Source organism: Dysidea avara, chromosome 6 (assembly GCF_963678975.1).
Source record: "Dysidea avara chromosome 6, odDysAvar1.4, whole genome shotgun sequence".
NCBI classification, from domain to species: Eukaryota; Metazoa; Porifera; class Demospongiae; order Dictyoceratida; family Dysideidae; genus Dysidea; species Dysidea avara.
In genome coordinates, this window is record NC_089277.1 from 36,059,713 (window position 1) to 36,081,001 (window position 21,289).

The following is a 21,289-nucleotide window of genomic DNA, read 5'->3' on the forward strand; positions in this document are numbered from 1 at the left end:
AGTTTAATGTTTTATACATGTGCATCCATACATGTACAGACTCTTATATGTATGTACTTATAAGCATGTACATGTACCTGATATTATAGGCTATCAGGTTTCTAATTTAATGAATGTATGGCATTTAAACTATTGTTATTCCATTTCAGTACTTTAAACTAACATCAAAGTGTGCCTGTCCACACAAATCTGGTGTGTGTGGTAAAGCAGGTGGTGGAGGAGGAGGCGGATCCAGTGATGATGGTGGTAGTGACCCAGGAGTAGTGGGGATTGTACTCATGGTCTTGTAAGTATTGTATGTGTTAGTAATGCTATATGTGTCTGTCTGTCTGTCTGTCTGTCTGTCTGTATATTGCGTATGGTAATCTTTAGTTGCTCTATTGTAGAAAGTGACTGCCATTTGTAACTGTTATAGAGTTAAGTGTTCCTCCAGTAAAGTACAAAACTACGTATACTTATTGCGTTGACATTACGTTTAAATATTTCATCCAATTTACATCCTGTTGTGCTCCAAATTATGCAGGTTATGTGTATGAGGTCAATTTTTTAAACGAGATTTTCAAATCAAGGTTTAACTCACAAAATTTCTGCTGGTAGACTTATTTTCTAGTGAGCAGACTTTTTTGCCTACACCATCTGTATTCTTAAGTTTCATAACTTTGCTGTTGTATCTAAAGTGATGTGTAGAATTATGGAGAAAACAGTTTGTGTCTCGCAGATTTCCAAATTATAAAAAGAAATTAAAATTTTGGACCTCACAACACTAACCCATTGTACTGTAGCATAATCTGGCATATTCAGTGCATTATCCAACCCTACAGCTACTTAGATAGCAACACGAAGTAGTATTAGAAGATATTAACTTATATAGAACAATTACAGTAACACTTTGCCATTAATTATTTTGAAATTTCGACAAAACACTCCGATATTTATTATGTTTTAGAATACACTCTGTGTAAAATTTTAAGAGGAAAATTATTGATGAATTGTAACTAAATTATCAAATTTGTCAAAATTTTTCCTGTTTGCTTTTGTGTTTTGTGGTACACTTGCCATTTTAATGTTAGACAAGTGACATAGTATCTGCTACATGCTATCATTATTCCACAGAGCATTTGCAGCATTTGTGACCTACTTTATAGTAGGAGCAGTGTTCTTGAGGGTGAAACATCAGAAGAGTGGAACTGATCTTATCATACACAAAGAATTCTGGAAGGATTTCCCATTTCTAGTTAAGGTAAAGACAAGTGAGATTTCACTGTAGTACATGTCACAGCTTACCACATGTTATGTCATATACAGGATGGAGTGATGTTCACAGTGTCTCCATGTGTTAATGCAGCGAAAGGTTCAGGATATTCTAAAATGTAACATTGATATTATTATGTACATAAATGTATCTATATGTACACTAAACAGCGACATATTTAGGGGTTTCCTGGGGTTCCAAAACGCTGCTCTGGAAATTTCAATGTGTGGGCTTGCAGCAGTAATGCCAGATTACCTTAGTTAGTACACAAACACACAGGAACAGGCCTAGGACAGGGCAGTTTAGCTACAGTGTAAAGAAAACGTATAATTATTGATTCCTCAAAGTGGGTAGGAGGAGAAGGATAAGCATTAATTTGAAAAAAATCTTTATAAAGATTGGGACATTGCGGCAAGCAATCAGATGTATTCTAACAGAGCAGTACAACTACTCTAATAGAACATTCATAAAGGAAAGCATTAACAAAAAGATTAACTTGAAATGTAAAAATATGATTTTGCTTGAGTTTCATTTCACTTAGAGAATTTGGATATGTATTTAGATCACTACGACACCTGATCAGCCGTGAGCTATAACTTTACATTAGGACTGACATAAAGAGAACCAAGAATAATTATATTAAAAATGGTTTATTGCCCATGAAATGATGAATCCAGTAAAATTTGAAACATTTACCATACAAATTCACAGCTGGGGCCAGATCTCTGCGCATATATAAAACTCACTATTAATCTGGAAACCAACTTGGAAAATACCTGGATATGTCCCTGCCAAAACAAACTGATTTTGTATACATAATATATTATGATATGTGAGATATATTGTGTGCCTCTACAAACACAATAATACAATCAACCATGTATATTAAACAAAATACAGAAAGGTAAAGACAAGTTAAGTACAATAGAGAGAACAACAACCACAGAAACACTTAAATAAATTATTTGTTCTAATTTGGGAGACAATATCACTTAATTATGTTTTTTTTCCTTGCTCCTAACACCATGGAGTTTCACCACTAAAGCTTTAACAAAAAGGTCATGTGACCGGATTTCTGAAATGGGGTCTTCCACACACTTCCAATTCTATGAACTTGGAAGACCATATCTTTGTGTTCAAGAAAGATACATGTACAGTTCTGAAATTTTCTTCACCTATTGACTGTGTTGGTGCTCACTACTGCCCAAATTTCAAGGCAATACTGTTTTCCTATTGAAAGTTATGATTTGTCAAAGTTGGTAAATTGGATGTGTGTGGAAGACCCCTTTTCACAAATCTGGTAACATATCAAGAAAATGAAATGTAGCAATGTAGTGTCCAATAATCTAGTATCATTTTGCAAATACAATTTGGGTATACAGCAGCACTGAGCAAATATAAAGCATAAACAGTGAGTCAGTGAGAAAAAATTATGCTCGTGTAAGGATAGCCATCCCAAATGCTTATAACTATTATGAAGAGAGAGATAGCGAAGTGGACTGCTCTATTAAGTGCGTGTGTACTTGTTGTAAACGAGACTGCAGTTGTACCTTCAATGATGGCCCCCACACATGTACAGTAAGAACAAAAGAGGAATATTGGAGGTGTGACAGCATCAAGGAGTTTATTAACAGCATTTTCATTAACAACAGCGTGCGTGTTTATGATGAGGTATCTTTTCCACACATTTCACATGTCAGCACATAACCATTAATGTTACAACAGTTGAATCCTTACAATGATTTAGCTGCTCTTTGTATCAAAATACAACTGGATATTGTAGCTTCACTTTCTGACAATGATAAAAAGTTATGAAGTTTCAAAGTTCAGACTAATGAATCAAATTTTGTGCATGAAAATGTACTAATTCGGTCACAAATAGAGATAGTATACCATTTTCTTACACACCTGTGATATACATGCAAAGTCCAAGTAAGGGTGATTATCAAAACTATAGTCCTAACTACTTCTGTTCATTAAGAACATGAAGAGGAGGAATCTCCCACCACAATAGTAGACTATATACTAGTGCCTTTTAGGTGCCTGTATGGAGAGCAACATAACTGTAAACTTCTAGATCATGTGACCCAAATTTGCATATGGGATGGATAGCTGAGTATTTAACATAGCAGCAACCTCATCAATTATTGTAAGGCCACTACAAATAAGAGTGGTGGTGTCATCTGCATACTGAAGCAGTACAGGAGGAAACAAAGCCTTTATAAAAACAAATTGAATACAATAGTTAGTAATCTACTCTATACATAGCTAGCTACAAGAACAAAGAAAATTATACAAAAGGCATTTAAAAGTGGTACGGCCTGTAGTTCCACATTAAGGTACAAATTGCAAAAAAGGAATATCTATAGCTATACTATGAGTTTATGTACACAACTTAGAAATCGTGGGGAACCTTACTTGTCATCCACTGAAAGTCAAAGAAAAGATGGGCAAAGATATGATACAAAAAATTAGTTGGCCAAGTCGGCAGGCGTGCAAAGGAGGCTACAGACTGAAGGTCATCAGTGGAGTAGCCAGGGAGGTCAGCCTCTCGATCTCGGCCTAAATAGTATATCACGTGATCCCATGATCCCATGATGCAGATCAAATCCGAACTTGATCAAATCTCTTTTTCTTTTTTGAGAGGGAAAAACCAATATACATAGCTACAACAAAACAAAACACACCATGAAAAAAGTCATTAATTAACTAAGAGTTCAACCGGCATGATCTCAGGGTTTAGACAGCCTCTGGGTGTCCCTCCTCCAGTGCTAGGTCAACCGAAGCTGGAACATGACCTTTATAGGCCATGCAGGGTTGATCAGAGGAGGAATGATCATGAGAACCCCTTATGCACTCAATGGCAAAATGCAGTAAGGAGAAACTAAGATGACAGTATAACCGAACTCCTTACACTGTAATAGCCTTTGATGATCAATTCAAATTTAACTAACAACACAAGATCCCAATCTAGGATACTTAGCTATGACTAAATCATCGGTGATTAATGCATATCGTTATTCTTTTTTTTTGCACATATAGTTTTCTTGTGGAACAAATTAGCTACCAGCTTCTGTATGTAATGCCAACTTCACATAGCCGGGGTTTTTTGTCCTGCTGTACTTAATCAGTTTGCATGTATATAGCTTCTTTTTTGTTTTTGCTATTTAAATATTCTTGTAGTTTGTGTTGTGTGTCATGTAGCTAAGTGTTGTATTATGTGTTTGGGGGTGTTCTAGCAGTAGTCTAGGGCCTCTAGCCTTTTAGCTACTCTCCTCTGTGAATTTTCACAAATCAAATCGAATCAAATCGATAAAGGTGTCTTCCACTTGCAAAACAAGAGGAATATGCCAAGCGTTTATACGTAACAGCAGCTGAGCTCGAGGCACCCATGCCTTCGGAAGTGGAGAAGACACGTGGGCTGAGGATAAAATAATTTTGATAGTGGGTTTGCAATCAGTCGGCAAGGTAATCTGGGTTGTGGTGTGCGAGGTGGCGTGTACGAGGGAGTTATAAGATGCCAACAATGTTAATATTTTCCGTGACACTTTTACTGTTAGCGAGCAGTAGTAGTGGACAGAAAACTTGCGATAGCGGAGTGGGCCAGTACTCTTTGTGTCAGTGCGAGATGAGCGATGGGAGCGGCATCATTGATCTTTCCCCGTACGGTGATGATAATGGAAATCCATCGTAAGTTCTGTGTACGGTTAATATACATGTGAGGATGAATTTTCTTTAGAGACGTGTTGAGGTGATGTAATAATAATGTGATTATTCATAAGGTCTTGTGACCAATTATTATATTTTACAGCTGTATTTTTTCAGTATATATACCTGTCTGGGGCATGTTATGTACTTGTCTACTATTTGAGCTAATTCTTGTTTCTCAGGGCACTCAGCCAGTATATTGGTAAAATGTTTAATTCTTACTGACTGAAGACTGATTTTGTAAATCAGATGGTAGCTAAGCTACATTGTGATTGCTGTGGTGTACATACCAGTAGGGCTAGCTATTTTGATGATTGGTGAAATATCGACTTTATGATGAGCTTAATTAAGGGGGCAAGCAACTATGTCCTATGGCTTCTGTGAATAAAATTATGTGCTTTATATAAAGCTGTAAAATCGACACAGATAATGTTCTCCACTTGATAAATAACACATGTTGTAGTTGAGACATTGAACTTCTGTTTAGTGCAAATCTGAGTGAAATCCTCTGAAGTATATACAAATTATGGCGTGGTTACAAAACACTGTAATTTTAGCACTAAAATTGGTTCTTCTCTTATAGCTAATTGTGAAACTCCTCAAAAATTCTTGCAGTGGCTTGTAATAACATTATCTATGGAAACAGATTTTTAGAAATGACTAGTATGGCTTCAAAAGAGGAGATTACTGTTTTTCATAGAAAATTTAGAGAGTTCAATAGTTCATTTGATAAAGCATATCAAAAAATTACTTCCATACTTTTGTTACAAACATACTTAGGTAGCAGATGACAAAGTTTGAGAATCATAGAACTAAAACTGTGAGACTAGATCCAAGATTTGTAGAATTCTCATTCTTTAGGTCTAAAATACTAAATTGAGTCTTAAAGTCAGTACCTCTAACTGGAGATGGTGATTTTTAATTACCACAAACACAACTGATGTAAAAGGGATGGAAAGCAAGCACAGATCAATGAAAACCAAGATTTTGTATTGAAGCCATAGGAATTAGTAGCGTGTCCCTTAAAGGGTACCTAGTAACCCCTTCATGGTGTTATTTTTACTTGCAAGGTGATCATGTGTGAACACAAATATTTTCACTGAAAAATATTAGGGTTGGTCTGGCCCAAGAATGTCATGTTTTTTTAACCTTGCAGGATTAGTAATTAGCAATGAGGATATCCTGTCATTTGTAGATATTTTTTCATGGGGGTTGAATGTCCCAGGCAAAGGAGGTGGCAAAGGGTTGTTTTCAAAATGGAAGAGAAATGCCATAGGTGTTTTAGACCAAGTTGATGGATTTATTAAGTTCTCAAAACAAGTTGAATTTACAGTGTAGGTCTGTATTTAATTCCACACAGCTACCCTTGATAAAGCACTTGCTTTAAAAGATGCTGCAGGCTATCCTGCAGTTTTATTTGCAGTAGTAATGTTTACAAAGGAGCAATATTTGTTCTATTGTGTGTCAGAACCGCACCGTTTTTACCATTGGGCCATATCTTTCATCTGTTGTTCCTTTTGATTTTCTTATATGAACAGTCTTTATTGAGTAGTCACTGAAGGTTTGTGCTATCACTGTCCTTGTATAATAGCTTCAGCAATTTTTGCCATATATTTTGCTATAAACCACTGTAGCCATCAGCAATCACTTCACAGGTTACGAGTAGAATTTTATCCTGACATCAAAATGCAATCTTACATGAAGTGATTACAGTAGATGATTAAACATTTGTTAGTACAAGCATGTATGTGTATGTTTTGTTTCATGCATACAATTGTGCAGGGCTTAGGGTTGGGGGTAACATTACTATGGTAATGAGGCTTACAATTATGCGTTACATGACAGAGTAAAACAGAGTAAAACGTAACAGATATTGCTTCCTTGTTCACAAGACAAGTTATAATATGTCAAGTCGGGCCAGTTGGAGCAGCTGGTTTTGTCACATTGTACCTTTTGTTGTTCTGTGTTTGCATGTTACATTGCTTAGAAGTAACAGATTATTTTGCAATGAGTCATATTTTAAAATTCATGATCCCAACTCTGTCAGAGTTCACAAATTTATTATGTAAAAGGTTTTGTAGATTTCACTGTTACATGTAGATCTTTATCCCCTCATTCATGCAGGCTCACTGCTGCTAATGGTGATTACGACTACAACATTAATCTTTGTTTTCCTATAACAGTCGGAGGAGGATCATGCACTTCATCCCAGACATCTGCTGTGAGTACTTTTGGTGTACATACACACATACGTATGTACACAAGTACAGATATCTATATATATTAATGAAAGGTAACTGGAAATGGGACGCCTTCTCACTATGTCCATACTTTCACTGTACTGTGGTGGTAAGGGGTTTAAAGATACTCTGTACCTGAATTGCCACTTGTGCTTTGACATTCTCTCAGGAAGTCAATACCATAATGTGGTTACATGTGCTATGAGCATAGGTGATTCCGATACAGAGCTGTACCCTCCCCTCCCCCCCCCCCCCCCCCCGTGCTAAAAAAAATTTTTTTCCGAGATCCCTAGACCCTCCTGAATTCTACGGCACTATGACAACATTCATGCTGTGCCCCCCATATGTACAATCGCTACTGGCAACAGGTTTTTACAGGTATGCTATTCTTTTTGACATGCAGTGTACAGTACCTCTATGTTTAGTATTTATTTTAAAAAGGGGGAACATACACTACACACACGAAAAAGCTAAGCCTTTGAGCGGCCATGCTAGCATGCTAAGGGGAGTGTATAAACAGTGGAATGGACTACTGGAATGGTGGAATGAAATTTTTAAAAGTTCAATATCATTTTTAATAAGTACATCTCCTCCCCTTATGTAAGCAAATAAACAGGATTCCCCTTGAAGTCAGCATACTTACTTTAAAATTTTCCTCACCACAACACTTGTATGACTTCTAACTCAATACTTTATTACTTGTATGAAACTAACTGTGGTTCAGTTCAGTGTGCAACATGACACTGCCACAATGAACTTTGGCTTAAATTTTGTTTTCTGACATAATTGTGGAAAAGGCTCATTGTAAATGCTTACAAGAAAGGCTCATTGTAAATGCTTACAAGATAGTCGCATTTCACTTTTCCCAATGATTTTCGCTTAGGTTCCTAGGTTAGTGGTAAACACCTCGTACAGGCTCTGCCTTCTGTGTTCGCCCTCCAGTTCCTAACTGGTAAAGTTGATAATAAATGAATACTCCATTGTACAGTGGATGTACTTTTACAATGCATTCATGTAATCAGCTAGCTAGCTAACTTTTTATCATTTGGGAACAAGGGTTAAGTCAGGAGTCTTCTTGGTATTCCCAATAAACTGCTATTGTGCATGTTCATAAGTGACTTTCCACTACAATATATTGGTAAACTTTGTCTATGGTGAGGTGAAGTATGCTAAATAAGCTGACTTCAAGGGAAATCCTATATATTTGTATACATAAGAGGAGGAGTTGTGCTTATTAGGATGTAAAAAATGATATTGAACTTTTAAAAATTCCATTCCACCACTCCAGTATTCCACCATTCCAGTATTCCATTCCACTGTTTATACACTCCCCATGCTAAGCAGCTGCTGTGCTAGTGCAGTCACACCTACTCAGTGAACCAATACTAGGTGAGCATAGGATCCTCCTGGGATAGGACTAGTAACCCACAGCAAGCTGTGCCATGTCTCACAGTTGAAGGTGTGGCACCCAAAGTCCCATCTGGACCTTCACCCACCATGACAGTTTGCACTTGCTTCCCCAGTTACCTATTAATGTCACAGCTGGGTGGGCTGCTTTCCCAGTTGACACCAGGCCACCAGGTCACTGTGTACACAGCTAGGGTAGACTGGAGCACTCAAGGAAACAACAACACCAATTTGGTGTTTCAACCGAGCATTGAACCTGGAACCTTTTGCTTTTGCTATGCTGCCTCGCACTACACATAAACCCACACATATGTAGCAAAAAAAAAAAAGCAAAACCTTCAGTTACCGTCATAGCACAGTTCCGCCTACCCAGTTCAGGTGGACCAGTACTGGGACACCTGTGTGCTACTCCAGATCCTCATTTAAACAGCTGGGTAGGCAGGAGCAATATGAGTGAAAAGTTTCTTGCTCAAGGAAACAACAACAATAACAACTGGGCATTGAACCTGGAATCTTTCGATAACCAAACCAATGCTTTAGCCACTTCATTATGTTGCCTCACACGCGCACACACACACACACACACACACACACACACACACACACCCATGTACAGTGCTTAGATACTCCAAAAAAATGTAGATGTGTTCTCAACATTACAGTATATCCCTCGCCATACTATTACACATAACATTAGATTGTATGCCACCAAGAGTATATATAGGCTACCATTTGATGACAAGCGCTATAGTTTGTACTCATTCACTTGGCTTCCTATAACTGAAAAAGAAATCAAAGTCTTTGTCACATGATCTGGCTTCATTAGGTTTACTACAAACAAAGTGGTTTATGATGTCCACTTTTGAGCTAAGAAAAAGCCACACAAATTGTTCGCTGGCTAAAAGAAGGGCCCTAGGGACCTTAATTTATCAATGTCGGTTCACAATTTTTGTTGTACTAGGAAATGTTACAAGATGTTTGATGATATTTGACCAATGTCTTCTGGTGCGGTATCTTCTTGTATGTTTAAGATTATAAGGACACAACAGAAAAAACCTCCATAATAAGGACAACAATTTTGGTCCCAACAGGTCTGGTTAATACAATTTTCACCTCTAAAAGAGTAAAACCTCTATATTACAGCAAAAAGTGGTCAAAAATTCTGGGTCCCAAAATGTTTGTAATAGAGAGGTTCCACTGTATATAGTAAATTTTTAATGTACTCATACCACTGCCAAATTTTCATGCAACTTTCTTGTTGTATATGAAAAACATTTTCATAGCATCACTGCAAACATGAAAATAGTACGAAATATGACTGGTAGACAGTTCATGCTACCTTTCATGGTAAAATGATACTGTGATAATGATTTCATGCACAACAGGCCTTATATCAAATTTACATGCAAACGTTGCGGCATTTTCGTACATCAAATTTACATGCAAATGTTGCGGTATTTGGTATGGACCATGTAAAATTCATACTGTGGTGATGTGGATATTACGTACATGATTTTTTATACTAATGTGATGGAGAAAATGCCTAGTAGGCTAGTGGTGATATTAGTATTCACTTTATTATGATCTTGTTTGTTTTGTACTCAACAGGGTTGTCAGCATCGCCCTAGTGACAGTAACGAGTGGTCGATGGCTAACTATGCTACTGCAGTGTTCAGCGTTGACGATAGCACTGGTAGTGTGTCACTGCAGTTTATTGGTGGAGATAATGATAGGTATTATGTACGTCGTAGATCGTTGTTCATGTAATGTATTGATACAGTATGTGAGATTACATAGCCAAACATGACGCTTGAAGTGGCATTGTTATTACGTATGAATTCTTGTTGTCACACTCACAGATATGTATGTTGTAGTATTTTGTGTTTCAGCTAAAGTAAGTGGCAAGTTGGCTGACTGAAAGAAGGGTAGTGTAATTTATCAACAAATTAATTTACACATTAGAATCACACAGTAGTATATAGGATCATGGAACATGGCCAAAAAATCACCCCAAGATCGGCATCCTGGCACCTTGGCAGTATTGGTTAGGTATAACCAAGCCCCAAAGTGCTTTCAGCATGACCCTACATCAGGAGCTTATGAGCTGCCGAAGGCAGCAAAGGAGCATGAAACTTACACTGCCTGCCAGGTGCCATCATAATCCTAATCAATCGCCGATTAGTTTCCATATAAGGAAAGTAAAATCTCATTGTTTGAACCCGTATACAAAATTACACATGACCAGTGACACATGGCAATGGTAAAGTTGGCTGAGTCTTCCTTGAGGCCTTTCTCTTCTTCGATGGTGGCGAATCCGTCTCTACTTCATGTGGCTGGAGTGCCATTTGCGCTTGAAGTAAAACAAGCACAGTGACATAATTTGGATTTGTCATGGAACTCAGTTTCATGCTCCTTTGCCGCCTTTGGCGGCTCATAAGCTCCTGCCTACATGTAAGTGCTTCCAATAGATTGCTACAAAATTTTGAAATTTTCTGCTGACTAACTGCCTGCCTGATGCCTTCAGGAAGTGTAACTCGATAACAGCTAATCTACAGGTTTGATTTTTTTACTGTTTGACCTCGCTTCAGCCCGACAGGTTCCCTTTGGCATGCCGCAGTATGTACAATGGACGCACCTTTGTCCTCCTTTGTGTCCCATTTCTTTTTGCTAATAGCCCAAGATGTCGATTTGCTGTATGGCACAATGGCTTCCTGGCTACATTTGTAACAAGAATCATCTTTGAGTCAGTAATTGATAAATTGGGGTGTACGAATCATCTGTATTTTTCATGGTGACTGGATTGATTACAAAGGTGCTTCTCCTACTGTTCTTTGTTTGTAGCACTGTGTAATGGGCTGAACATAGCTGAAAGCAAAGCATAATGGCCACTTTCCAGTCACCAGTGGAATATTTCCAGCAGAATGATGTTACCTCAGAGATACCATTTTCTCCAAATCAGTCAGTAATCAATAGTTGGGGGCGCACATTCAGACAAAAACATTAACTCAGGCACCATTCTTACAGGTTTTTGCAATTGAATTCATCCCATTTGCAACTGAGTTCGTTGCTTTTGCAATTGAATTAGTCCCGTTCACAATTGAATTAGTCGCTTTTGCAATTGAATTCGTCACTGTTGCAATTGAATTCGTCACTTTTGCAATTGAATTTGTTGCTTTTGCAATAAAATTCGTCGCTTTTGCAGTTAAATTTGTCCATAACAAGAATGGCAGCTGGAGAAAACATGAAAACATGGTGTAGCAGCTGCTACAAGAACTTGTTCATGCAAGTACAACAGTAAACAACTCTTTATAAGGCAATAATTCTTCCTCTACAGCCTATCCAGCAACATTCCAAACTCTACTATATATGCCATTCATGTGATGGGTGTGGGTGTGGTCACTCATGAGCAAGCTAATTAACTTGTCAGACAGCTATCGGCTTTGCATACTACCAGCTTCAATTACCTTCTGGTGTCTCAAGTGTAACTCTCCATGGCGTAAATAATTCATCTCTTAATGAACGATTGGTTTCTTGGAGCCGTTTTGTTTATGACTAATTGTAATGCAAATGGGACGAATTCAATTGCAAAAACCTGTATTATGTGGTATGTGCAATTTAGGAATTCACGCACACGTACGTACACACATACAATCAGTGTTGACGTCTTCACTTTTAAAAAGTAACTTGGTACATATTACTCTTTACTTTGAAGAAAGTTTATGTATTACAGTTACATATTACTTGGAAATAAGAGTAACTGGTAGTATATTAAATTAGATATTACTTTTACACAATCCACCTTTGTTATAGCAGAAGGTCCTTCTTCCATACTATAGCTTCAATGCAAAGCACGAAACAAAGTGTTGAAAATAATACAACACTTTCCACTATAACCCATGTGATCTTAGTAATGGGCATAATTTGGATTGCTGGACATGTGTAGCGTGTTATACTGATTGCTATGAGCGAGTGATTTAAAAACTAGTTAATTAGAGGGCGTGGCACTCATTTGTTTGCTTTCCTTGATTTAGGAGATGAAGACACTTGCGAGCAAAATGGATGCCACTTCCTTTAATTAACAAGTTGTTAATCAATTGCACTCACTCAGCGACAAAACGGGTGCCACACTTTTTAATTAACAAGTTTTAAATCAATCACTAGCAACGTTGCGTTTGAGCCGGTACCACATTTCAGATAGTAATATGCTTACATTTTTTTTGTACCGTATATATTTTCATCATTCATGATGGTTTTTCTCTCTTACTACGTAACGGGTATTGCTTCGTTACATAACGTGTTAGATTAGTAATGCGTCACTACTTCCTGTGAAGTATCACAAGTTATGTTATTGCTGATACACATGTAGCACGTTATATTACTGTGTTACTTTAAAAAGTAATATTATTACATTGCCCCCAACACTGCACTTAATCATTGCACATTGTTATAAACTCTGTGTGGTGTGCATTAATAGGAGGATGGACATACAACTGATCTGTGATGAGAGCAAAGGAGTCAAACAACATGTCTTTGAGTATGATCGTGAAGAGAACCCAGGATACTATCATTATGTAAGGACTAGGTATATTGATCCACATGATTCAGTGTATATGATCCGCTGAGTCCCATTTATGTCACATTGGTCAGTGGAGTCAATGAGCTCCTGATAAAACTTTCACAAGGCATTCTACACATGTTTAGATAAAAACTAGTTGTGGCTATAACATGTGACCTAGTTATACACGTACAAATACAGTCTGTGTTATTTTGTTTGTTAAACTTGTTTACAACATTAACTGACAACTTCGCTGTCATAGGCGCTCACGCTGGCAGACTGGCGCTTTGTAAGTTGTGTTCAGAGGTTTGTTTAAGGCTGTTGTTACGTGTTATATTCTTTGTAGCAGCAGTGATATAGTGAGTTTCTATGGCAAAAAAAAAACATTTTCAGGGAAGTTTCTTCCAGTCCATTTGTGAGTCCGTTTTCCCAGTCCGTTCTGTGTTTTAATCATGTCCCTTTGGTACCACCCTAAAGCTTCCAGCAGGCTTGTTGAGTATCATTATGCCTGCCAATACCACTGTATTACATAGAAACCAGTTAACCGGTTAACTACCAGTTATTAGTTACCAGCTAACCGGTTTTGAAATTGTTATCAAGTTCACAGCTCTAGTCAAGACAAGTGAGCTGGCACAATGTGATGGGCTTTAATTTAAACTTCACTATTTGCTGAGTCATGTTAAAATCCTTCATGATATAGAGTTTCTCTATATACATCTTGTCAGGATTAGCACAAATATAGTACTGGCCTCTGAGTTTCATTTAGGAGGCCCCCTTTAATTTTAAGCAACAGTTTAAATGAAAGTGCCTCGGGATGTATCAAAAGCAATCTCTATGAGAATAGTGGCATGTAAGAATGCATCAGGAAGACTCTAAAATGCAAAGTTTCTGGAGCAGCATATCACATTCTCGGGTACCTGAGAACACCAAAAGTAACCTGCGAGAGTCTAAAATGATTTTCCTTTAAATTACTAGAGTGGTGTGTCACATATTTTCAGTACCTGAGAATACACCAGAAGTGATCTAAAATGCAATATTATTTTTCTGTAATGGCATGACAGTATCTGAGAATGCAATGCATCTGAAGGTCTAGTGAGCATGACACGTGCACATAAAAGTAAGCACAGATATGCTTACACTATTCCACCCCCTCCCCCTCCTCCCTTGACAAAACTGTATTTTGCCCTTGAATGAAGGCCTGGCCCTTATTGACCCATATGGCAAGAAGGAGTTGACTGATTCAAATTAAAGGTTTTATTCAATAATTTTGAAACATTCCTAGATACTCAAACATGATGTACGTACATGTACAGTATGTATGCATTTGAAATGAAATTTCTTTGCTTTCCATTCTAAGCAAAAATGGCTGTGTGCTGATGTACATACAGTACATGTGTAAAATACTTTGTAATCTCTTAAATGAGACCACTGTGTTGCTGAATTAATGTTAACCGGTGATATCTTATTGCATTATGTGTGGTATTAAACTATTTCTGTTTCATTTCAGTTCTTCAAGCTAACATCGAGGTGTTCTTGTCCTCACAAATCTGGTGTGTGTGGTAAAGGAAGTAGTGGATCCAGTGATGATAGTAGCAGTGACCCAGGAGTAGTGGGGATTGTTCTCATGGTCCTGTAAGTATTGTATGATGTGTACTCAGTCATGTTATCTCTCTTTTCCCTGTTAGCCACTAGTAATGTCTACTTATTTGTAACCATATATGTGCATACATACATAATCCAACTTTATGAGTGAATATACTGTACAGGCTGTCTGTCACATTGTACAGAGACAAAGATAATGGCTGGTCACTGAACATTTGAAGTTCATTGAATCCCCTGAAATCCAATACTTGTTGGCATTAAAATGTTGTCTCGTAATATGTGGATTATGGAGGTCAGATTATACAGCTGTTCAAATAGCTGGTTGGTCAAAAGCGATGTCCTGACTTTCAAAGGAGATGGAGTCTGTAAAAAGGGGTTTAGCTGGGCTTTTTGGTTTGTGGTTTTGTGGTCCTAATCATAGTCATAATTTGGTTGCTAGGAGACACCACTGTGATCCTGGGCTAACTTAGACACTTTGTACATAAACCCTTTTGATACCTGGAGAAAGTTTACACAGGGCTGGTACTGTAGTTATAAATGAACATTGGTAAAGCTGAAAATGAATATGTACGTAGGCTTACTGTTAGTGTACATTCTGGGCAAGACAGACATCATTGGTATTGATACACCAACATCACAAAGTGACACTGACGTTATAATAATGATTAGTACTGCAGTTTCATACTCTCTTTATCTCCTTTATAATTTCTAAAGCTTATAGAACATGCTGACAAGATTTCTATGCTATTTAGAGTCCATTGAATAATGTTAACTCAACGACCCACTATTAGTTACATTGGTCTGTGGCCTTGGTAATTTGTTTGTTGTTAACCCTTACACACATCATCATGTCTCCAAATGCCACAAAAACATGGTCAACATGTTCCAACTAATACTCAAAGACAGTTGCTAGCTAACAATAACAACAGCAGTAAATAGTGTTAACTATGATGAAGTGTCCTATACTACGTTTCATCATCCAGCCAAATTTTTGTGTATAGTAGGATAGCAGGTACAAAAGTCTACTACAAAACCTTTTAATTGTTGTCTTTGGACAATGTCTCACAAATGTCTGAGCTGCCATTCTTTGTCATGACTAAGGGGTGGAGCAAATGTCAAATTTTGTTCTCCGAAGCTTCTTTCAACTCAGTTACTGAAACTTCTAAGCTTTGTTGATCAGTTAGTAATTGATGATCATATCTGATAGGTGTACATCCACATGGTCTCATACTTTGTTGCAGCTGTAGTACAGGTTCTAGTACAGGCTCTAGTACAACTGCTTAGACTACAAATATACTTGTCAATGATGGTTGCATGCTTCCAGGAGCACATGACCTTTTTTGAATGATTGAACATGCCAGTATCCATGATTACGAAGCTTTGGATGAGTTTTAACCCTTAAACCTACATTAACCAGAAACTGGCCCAAATATGCATGTCTTGCACAAAGCGCTGCAACTTTCAAAGCATCCATTCTATGGGTACGTAATTTATGTCATTCTACTTGTAACAAGGATTAAAATGATACCAAGGGTTTTTCCCCTAATGCTAAACAATAATTAAGGCCAAAACCAGCCACGTAATAACTTCTTGACAAGGAAACACGCAAACCCTTTAAATACCTTGATAAAATGATCCATAACTTGATGGTGGTTGCTCCTGGCAACTTCCAACAAGTTCCGTTCATTTCGCCATTAATTTTTTTATCTGGCCAAATATGACTCACATGAGTAAACCCACAATTGAAACTAAAAATGAAACATGGAGATGCGACTTGCTGTTGTTTATTGCTTCATTACAAGAAAGCCACTGTAGTTACTGTGTTCATTTAACCTTCTCTAAGTGGTCCAGTGAACAGACTTTTGATCAATGTGTTTTTTTAGGCTATACCCCACGTAATGCATTCCCATATTGTGTAAACACCCATTCCCCAAAAGTTCTTCGTGGGTTTAAGGGTTATCTTCCTTCGAATGCCTCTGAAGGTTCTGAAGGTTTGCTCCAGCCTTAATGTATACATGTAGTTCATATGTTGTACTGCAGGATCAGTACTAACGGTTGGTACTAGTTCTCAGTTGACCCTCAACATCACCGCATGATTTCTGTGCTCCACTATTCTGTACATCTTGTGTCATAATCCAGCAGTGGTATTTTAAAGAATGAATATTTTGTAACATGCATGCTATATTGTTATGCCACAGAGCACTTGTTGCCTTCATCACCTACTTTGTGGTTGGAGCAGTGTACTTGAAGGTGAAACACGACATGACTGGAAGTGACCTCATCATACACAAAGCATTCTGGAAAGACTTCCCATATTTAATTAAGGTATGATGTACTACAGTACCTGCTTGTAGCTATAATTGTGCATGCATCATGTGACAATTGCCTCCTCCTCCTCCTATGTGTGTGACCAGGCATGTGAAAAGATAACCGGATTTGCAAGAGTCCCACGTAATTATGTATTCACTCAAGTCTAGTTTAAGCAACTACAAGTATAAGGGAAAAGTTTTACAGTTGATTTTGAACTCTTTTTTACTGTTGTGGTACTCAGGTTTTTGCCATTAGGCACCTTCCTTCATTACCAAACAACCATTCAAATATTTACAGGAATATTTTTTGAATAATGAACAATATTATTGACCATTGTGTTTAATGTGTTCTATTGTAAAACTACCATGAAAACCCTTCTGTATTTTCACGCAATTGACTGTTCTATTAGAACATCTTAATCTTAGTACAAATGTGTTAACTGGCTCTGTGTGTGTGTGCGTGTGTGTGTGTGCATTGTGTGTCCCATGTATAGTAAGATAGTAAGATCATTGAGAGAGGCAGAGTTGAGGGTAATGCGTTACGTAATAATATTGCTTTTGTTGTAATGAGTAATATAACGCATTACACAATGAAGTAGCGAGTAATATATAACGGATATTACATCCGGAAATTGTAGCAAATGTAACGCGTTACTTCTTTTTAAAGCACATTGTAGTCAGCCTTGTGATTGGTTGTATTTTGGGCGCATGCAACACTGGAGACAGAGTTGCAGGCATGAACAAAGAGTGATAGTGTATGGGGAGTACCTTTGAGGCCAAGACAAAATACGTAAGTTTTGTGACTTACAAGAGAGCAAGTGTCACTATTTTGTCTAATCCCCCACTTCAATGGTCCTTGAATTTCCATTTTACAGGTCTCTATAGAGAGACCCCCAAAGTGGGACTATGCTTGGCTCTAGATACAGTCACATTTCACTGGGCATCAAAAGCCCAGAGAAACCTGTGTCTCGCTCGTGTTACTTATAGTTATAGGCTGGTAGCTTGTATTTAGGACTTACTTTATAGCTAGTAATGAATAATTGTAATATGTTACTAGTTACAGACCTCAAGGTAGCAAGTAATGTGTAACTTGTTACTTTTGACTGTGAGCAATATACGCGTTACATGGCATAGAAGTAACGAGTAATATGTAACGAGTTACATTTTTAGAGTAACAGCCCCAACTCTGGAGATAGGTATCAATACAAATATTGTTATTGTGGCAGTTTTTATTATCATGATAGTAGTAAATTTTTGCATGCTACAGGAACCAATCAGTAGTCATTTATCACATTTTCTTGTAAAAATTTTTCTTGATGTAAATTTTCCCTTAGGATTAGAGCTGGCTTAGAGTAAAGAGTAAACACGTTTTATTTGTGATTTGTACAAGTATCGTCACAATGAGTAGCATTATCGAGATACCAGAAATTTATATCGCACGGCTGTAATATCTACATCTGTATAATGTGGTATATAGAGTTGACTAATATCAAGAGTTTATAATATATATACTAAGGAGAGTATCCTACTCTCATATACCCCTGTAGAAAGGCGTATCGTGAAGTTATGACGTAACGACAAGATGTTGTGGTTTGTGACGTACGTGAAGCCGTAAAAGTGCAAGAATCGTTAGCACCGTTTCACACTTGCGACGCTCAGGATAGTCGTATTCGTAGTAAGAAACGCCTACGAAGCGGTCTTAACCCATGAAGCAACGATTGTAGTTGGGTGAGAAACGCTTAGAGCTGGAGTTAATTTGGTTGCTAGCGACGTTGGTAGGCACGCGTTCAATCGATACCATGTTCAACTAATGACATCATTAATTATACAAAGAAAAACAGGCGAACTCAGAAGTGTTACGTCATAACTTCACGATACGCCTTTCTACAGGGGTATATGAGAGTAGGATACTCTCCTTAGTATATATATTATGAACTCTTGATAATATACAATTAACAATGTGTGTTACAGGACGGAGTGATGTTCACACTGTCACCATGTATCAACTATTATCAAAGCCGCAGGGGCGGTGGAGGATACTCTAACATCAAAGAATAATATTGACAAACACGTTCACTACCACATTCATTATTAAACATTCTAATTTTTGTAGATATGCAATATTTCATACAAGCTAGGAATTTCAGTTTCACATGATTGAGTTTTGCTGTACTACAGTAAATGCTGCTACAACAGCTTTTCACTTCATTTGTAGTATATGCACACAATCAAGTATTCTGTACATACAACTCATTGCATTTCATTATTGTCATTTTTTAAAAATATATTTTTCTGTAAGAGTTTTCTTGACTTTGATTTGAATGTTATGTTAAGACTCTTACATAATAAAGGTGTTGTGGATTTTTCTCTTTTTGACAGCAGCATTCTGGGGACACAATTTATTTGGAAGCATCCGTACTGTACTGTACCATGTGCTTAAAATGTACCATCTTTCTCATACAGTTACCCAGGGGGCCTCCACACTAAATTATAGAAATATGAAGTCCATATATAGTACATACTAAGTGACCCCAGGTAGCATACCATTAATATGAACTTCATATATAGTTCTTAGTTATTATTTATTTATTTATTGCTTTATGGTGTAAACACACCAAAGGTCTGTTGGTAACATGTACCAACAGCCGCGAAAGTACATTACATTACATTACTTATTTACCTACTTACTTACTTATATACACACATACATACAGATTCTACAAGTAGTTCAGGTTTGAGGTGGGTGGACGTGACTGGTGGCATCTTGAGCAAGGACAGAGATAGTGCAATGAGCAATTGTTGTTATCTTCAAAGTTAGTTATAAAATGATCACAGAGAAAAGTTTTTAGTTTTGATTTTAGCAGAGGAAACGTTATATCCAAGTTAAGGATAGGCATGGCATTCCAGAGAGTTGGTAATCTATGGAAATAAGAATGTCTAGATACGTTATTTAAATGATGAGGGATGATCAATTTGTTGCTGGTGCCGGATCTAGTATTAGCTGAGCTGAAGTTGATATGATCATGAATATTGAACTGTTTAGATTGTACCTTGATTGATTTGATTACAAATAATATATCTTGTAACTCGAACAGGTACATCAGAGGAAGGATCCTTAGTTTTACTAGACGGGTTTTGTAACTACTGGTGTAATCATTTAATAGATACTTAGTGGCACGGCGCTGGATTTGCTCGAGAGTTAAAATGTCTTTCATCAGGTGTGGACGCCATAGTTGGGTGCAATAGAGCAGCTGAGATCGAACCATTGAAATATATAATGTGACCAATGTAGAAGTAGAATGGGTAGAAGCAATAGTACGACGTATTAGTCCCAATACCTTGTATGCACGAGCAGAGATTGATTTGTAGTGTTTGTCCCAACTTAGATTCTCAGATAATATGAGCCCTAAGTCCTTGTGTGAGTCATTATGTGGTATAGTAATATCCGAAATGGTGTAGGTGGTTTCTAACTTGCATTTAAATGATAAATGTACGATTTTTTTTAGATTGGACAGTAGTAAACCCTGGGATCCAGTATTACAGCTACATGCAGTATACTTGCATGGAACACTAGACTTCAGTTTCCAAAATCTGTAATCCATGCACCATGAAATGGCTCACAATTGCATGAGTTAGACACTATGTAAACCTTTATCTTAGCTTTGTACATGATAGTAACTTAGTTTACGTATCATAATTATATTATCATTCTGAACTGTGTAGGGATATGGTTGAGCAGTGAGGCAACATTAACTACTTTAATAGAACAGTCACTTATAATTAGCTGCATGTAAAGTGGAACCACCTTTTAAAATTCTTTCATTCTCCTGCGTAGATGTATATAAACCTGAAATGAACACTCAATTGAGTTGACTACACTATTGGAACATCAATCTCAATTGCAAACTTTCTACATAGCATGAAAGCACTTGACCTTCATATGGGTAATACAAGCTCAACTCCTACAGTTGTTCCTTTGATCTGCTGGCTCGAGCTCTGCATGGTGGGATTTTTACATGCCCTATAAGCTGGGGCATCGTAAGAGTGGGCTTTCAAGGGCTTTGAAATAGATTCCTAAGTTTTCAGCAGGAACCTAACACGCCAAACAACATTCATCTCTAGAAATGAGTTATTTTATAAAAAGATCGAGGTACTTTAATAGAGCTAACCCATTAACCATATAATAAAGATAATCCATTAACTTGCCACAGAAAAA

At 37.3% G+C, this 21,289-nt stretch overlaps 2 protein-coding genes across 2 annotated transcripts in view; both read left to right on the forward strand.

Annotated features, from left to right (window-relative positions):
- The window catches only part of LOC136259160 (uncharacterized), a 66,408-nt gene that overhangs the window by 21,038 nt on the left and 24,081 nt on the right, over nucleotides 1–21,289 (forward strand). The window contains exons 5-7 of the mRNA XM_066052600.1: nucleotides 150–286; nucleotides 1,114–1,240; nucleotides 1,306–1,387. Of these exons, the coding sequence (XP_065908672.1) occupies nucleotides 150–286; nucleotides 1,114–1,240; nucleotides 1,306–1,374 (333 nt within the window). The 3' untranslated portion in view covers nucleotides 1,375–1,387. The remainder of the gene's footprint in view (nucleotides 1–149; nucleotides 287–1,113; nucleotides 1,241–1,305; nucleotides 1,388–21,289) is intronic.
- LOC136257984 (uncharacterized) lies at nucleotides 4,668–19,383 on the forward strand. The gene is made up of 7 exons (XM_066051281.1): nucleotides 4,668–4,942; nucleotides 7,085–7,181; nucleotides 10,216–10,340; nucleotides 13,082–13,178; nucleotides 14,670–14,794; nucleotides 16,963–17,089; nucleotides 19,045–19,383. Exons 1-7 carry the CDS (start codon nucleotides 4,770–4,772, stop codon nucleotides 19,129–19,131), a joined length of 831 nt encoding a protein of 276 aa, XP_065907353.1. The 5' UTR covers nucleotides 4,668–4,769; the 3' UTR covers nucleotides 19,132–19,383.

Bases quoted from the DNA above. Each gene is read 5' to 3' on its own strand.
- LOC136257984 (XM_066051281.1), top strand. From the start codon at position 4,770: ATGCCAACAATGTTAATATTTTCCGTGACACTTTTACTGTTAGCGAGC. The intron at 4,943-7,084 runs GTAAGTTCTGTG...TCATTCATGCAG, and splicing joins GATGATAATGGAAATCCATC to GCTCACTGCTGCTAATGGTG. The intron at 13,179-14,669 runs GTAAGGACTAGG...GTTTCATTTCAG, and splicing joins ACCCAGGATACTATCATTAT to TTCTTCAAGCTAACATCGAG.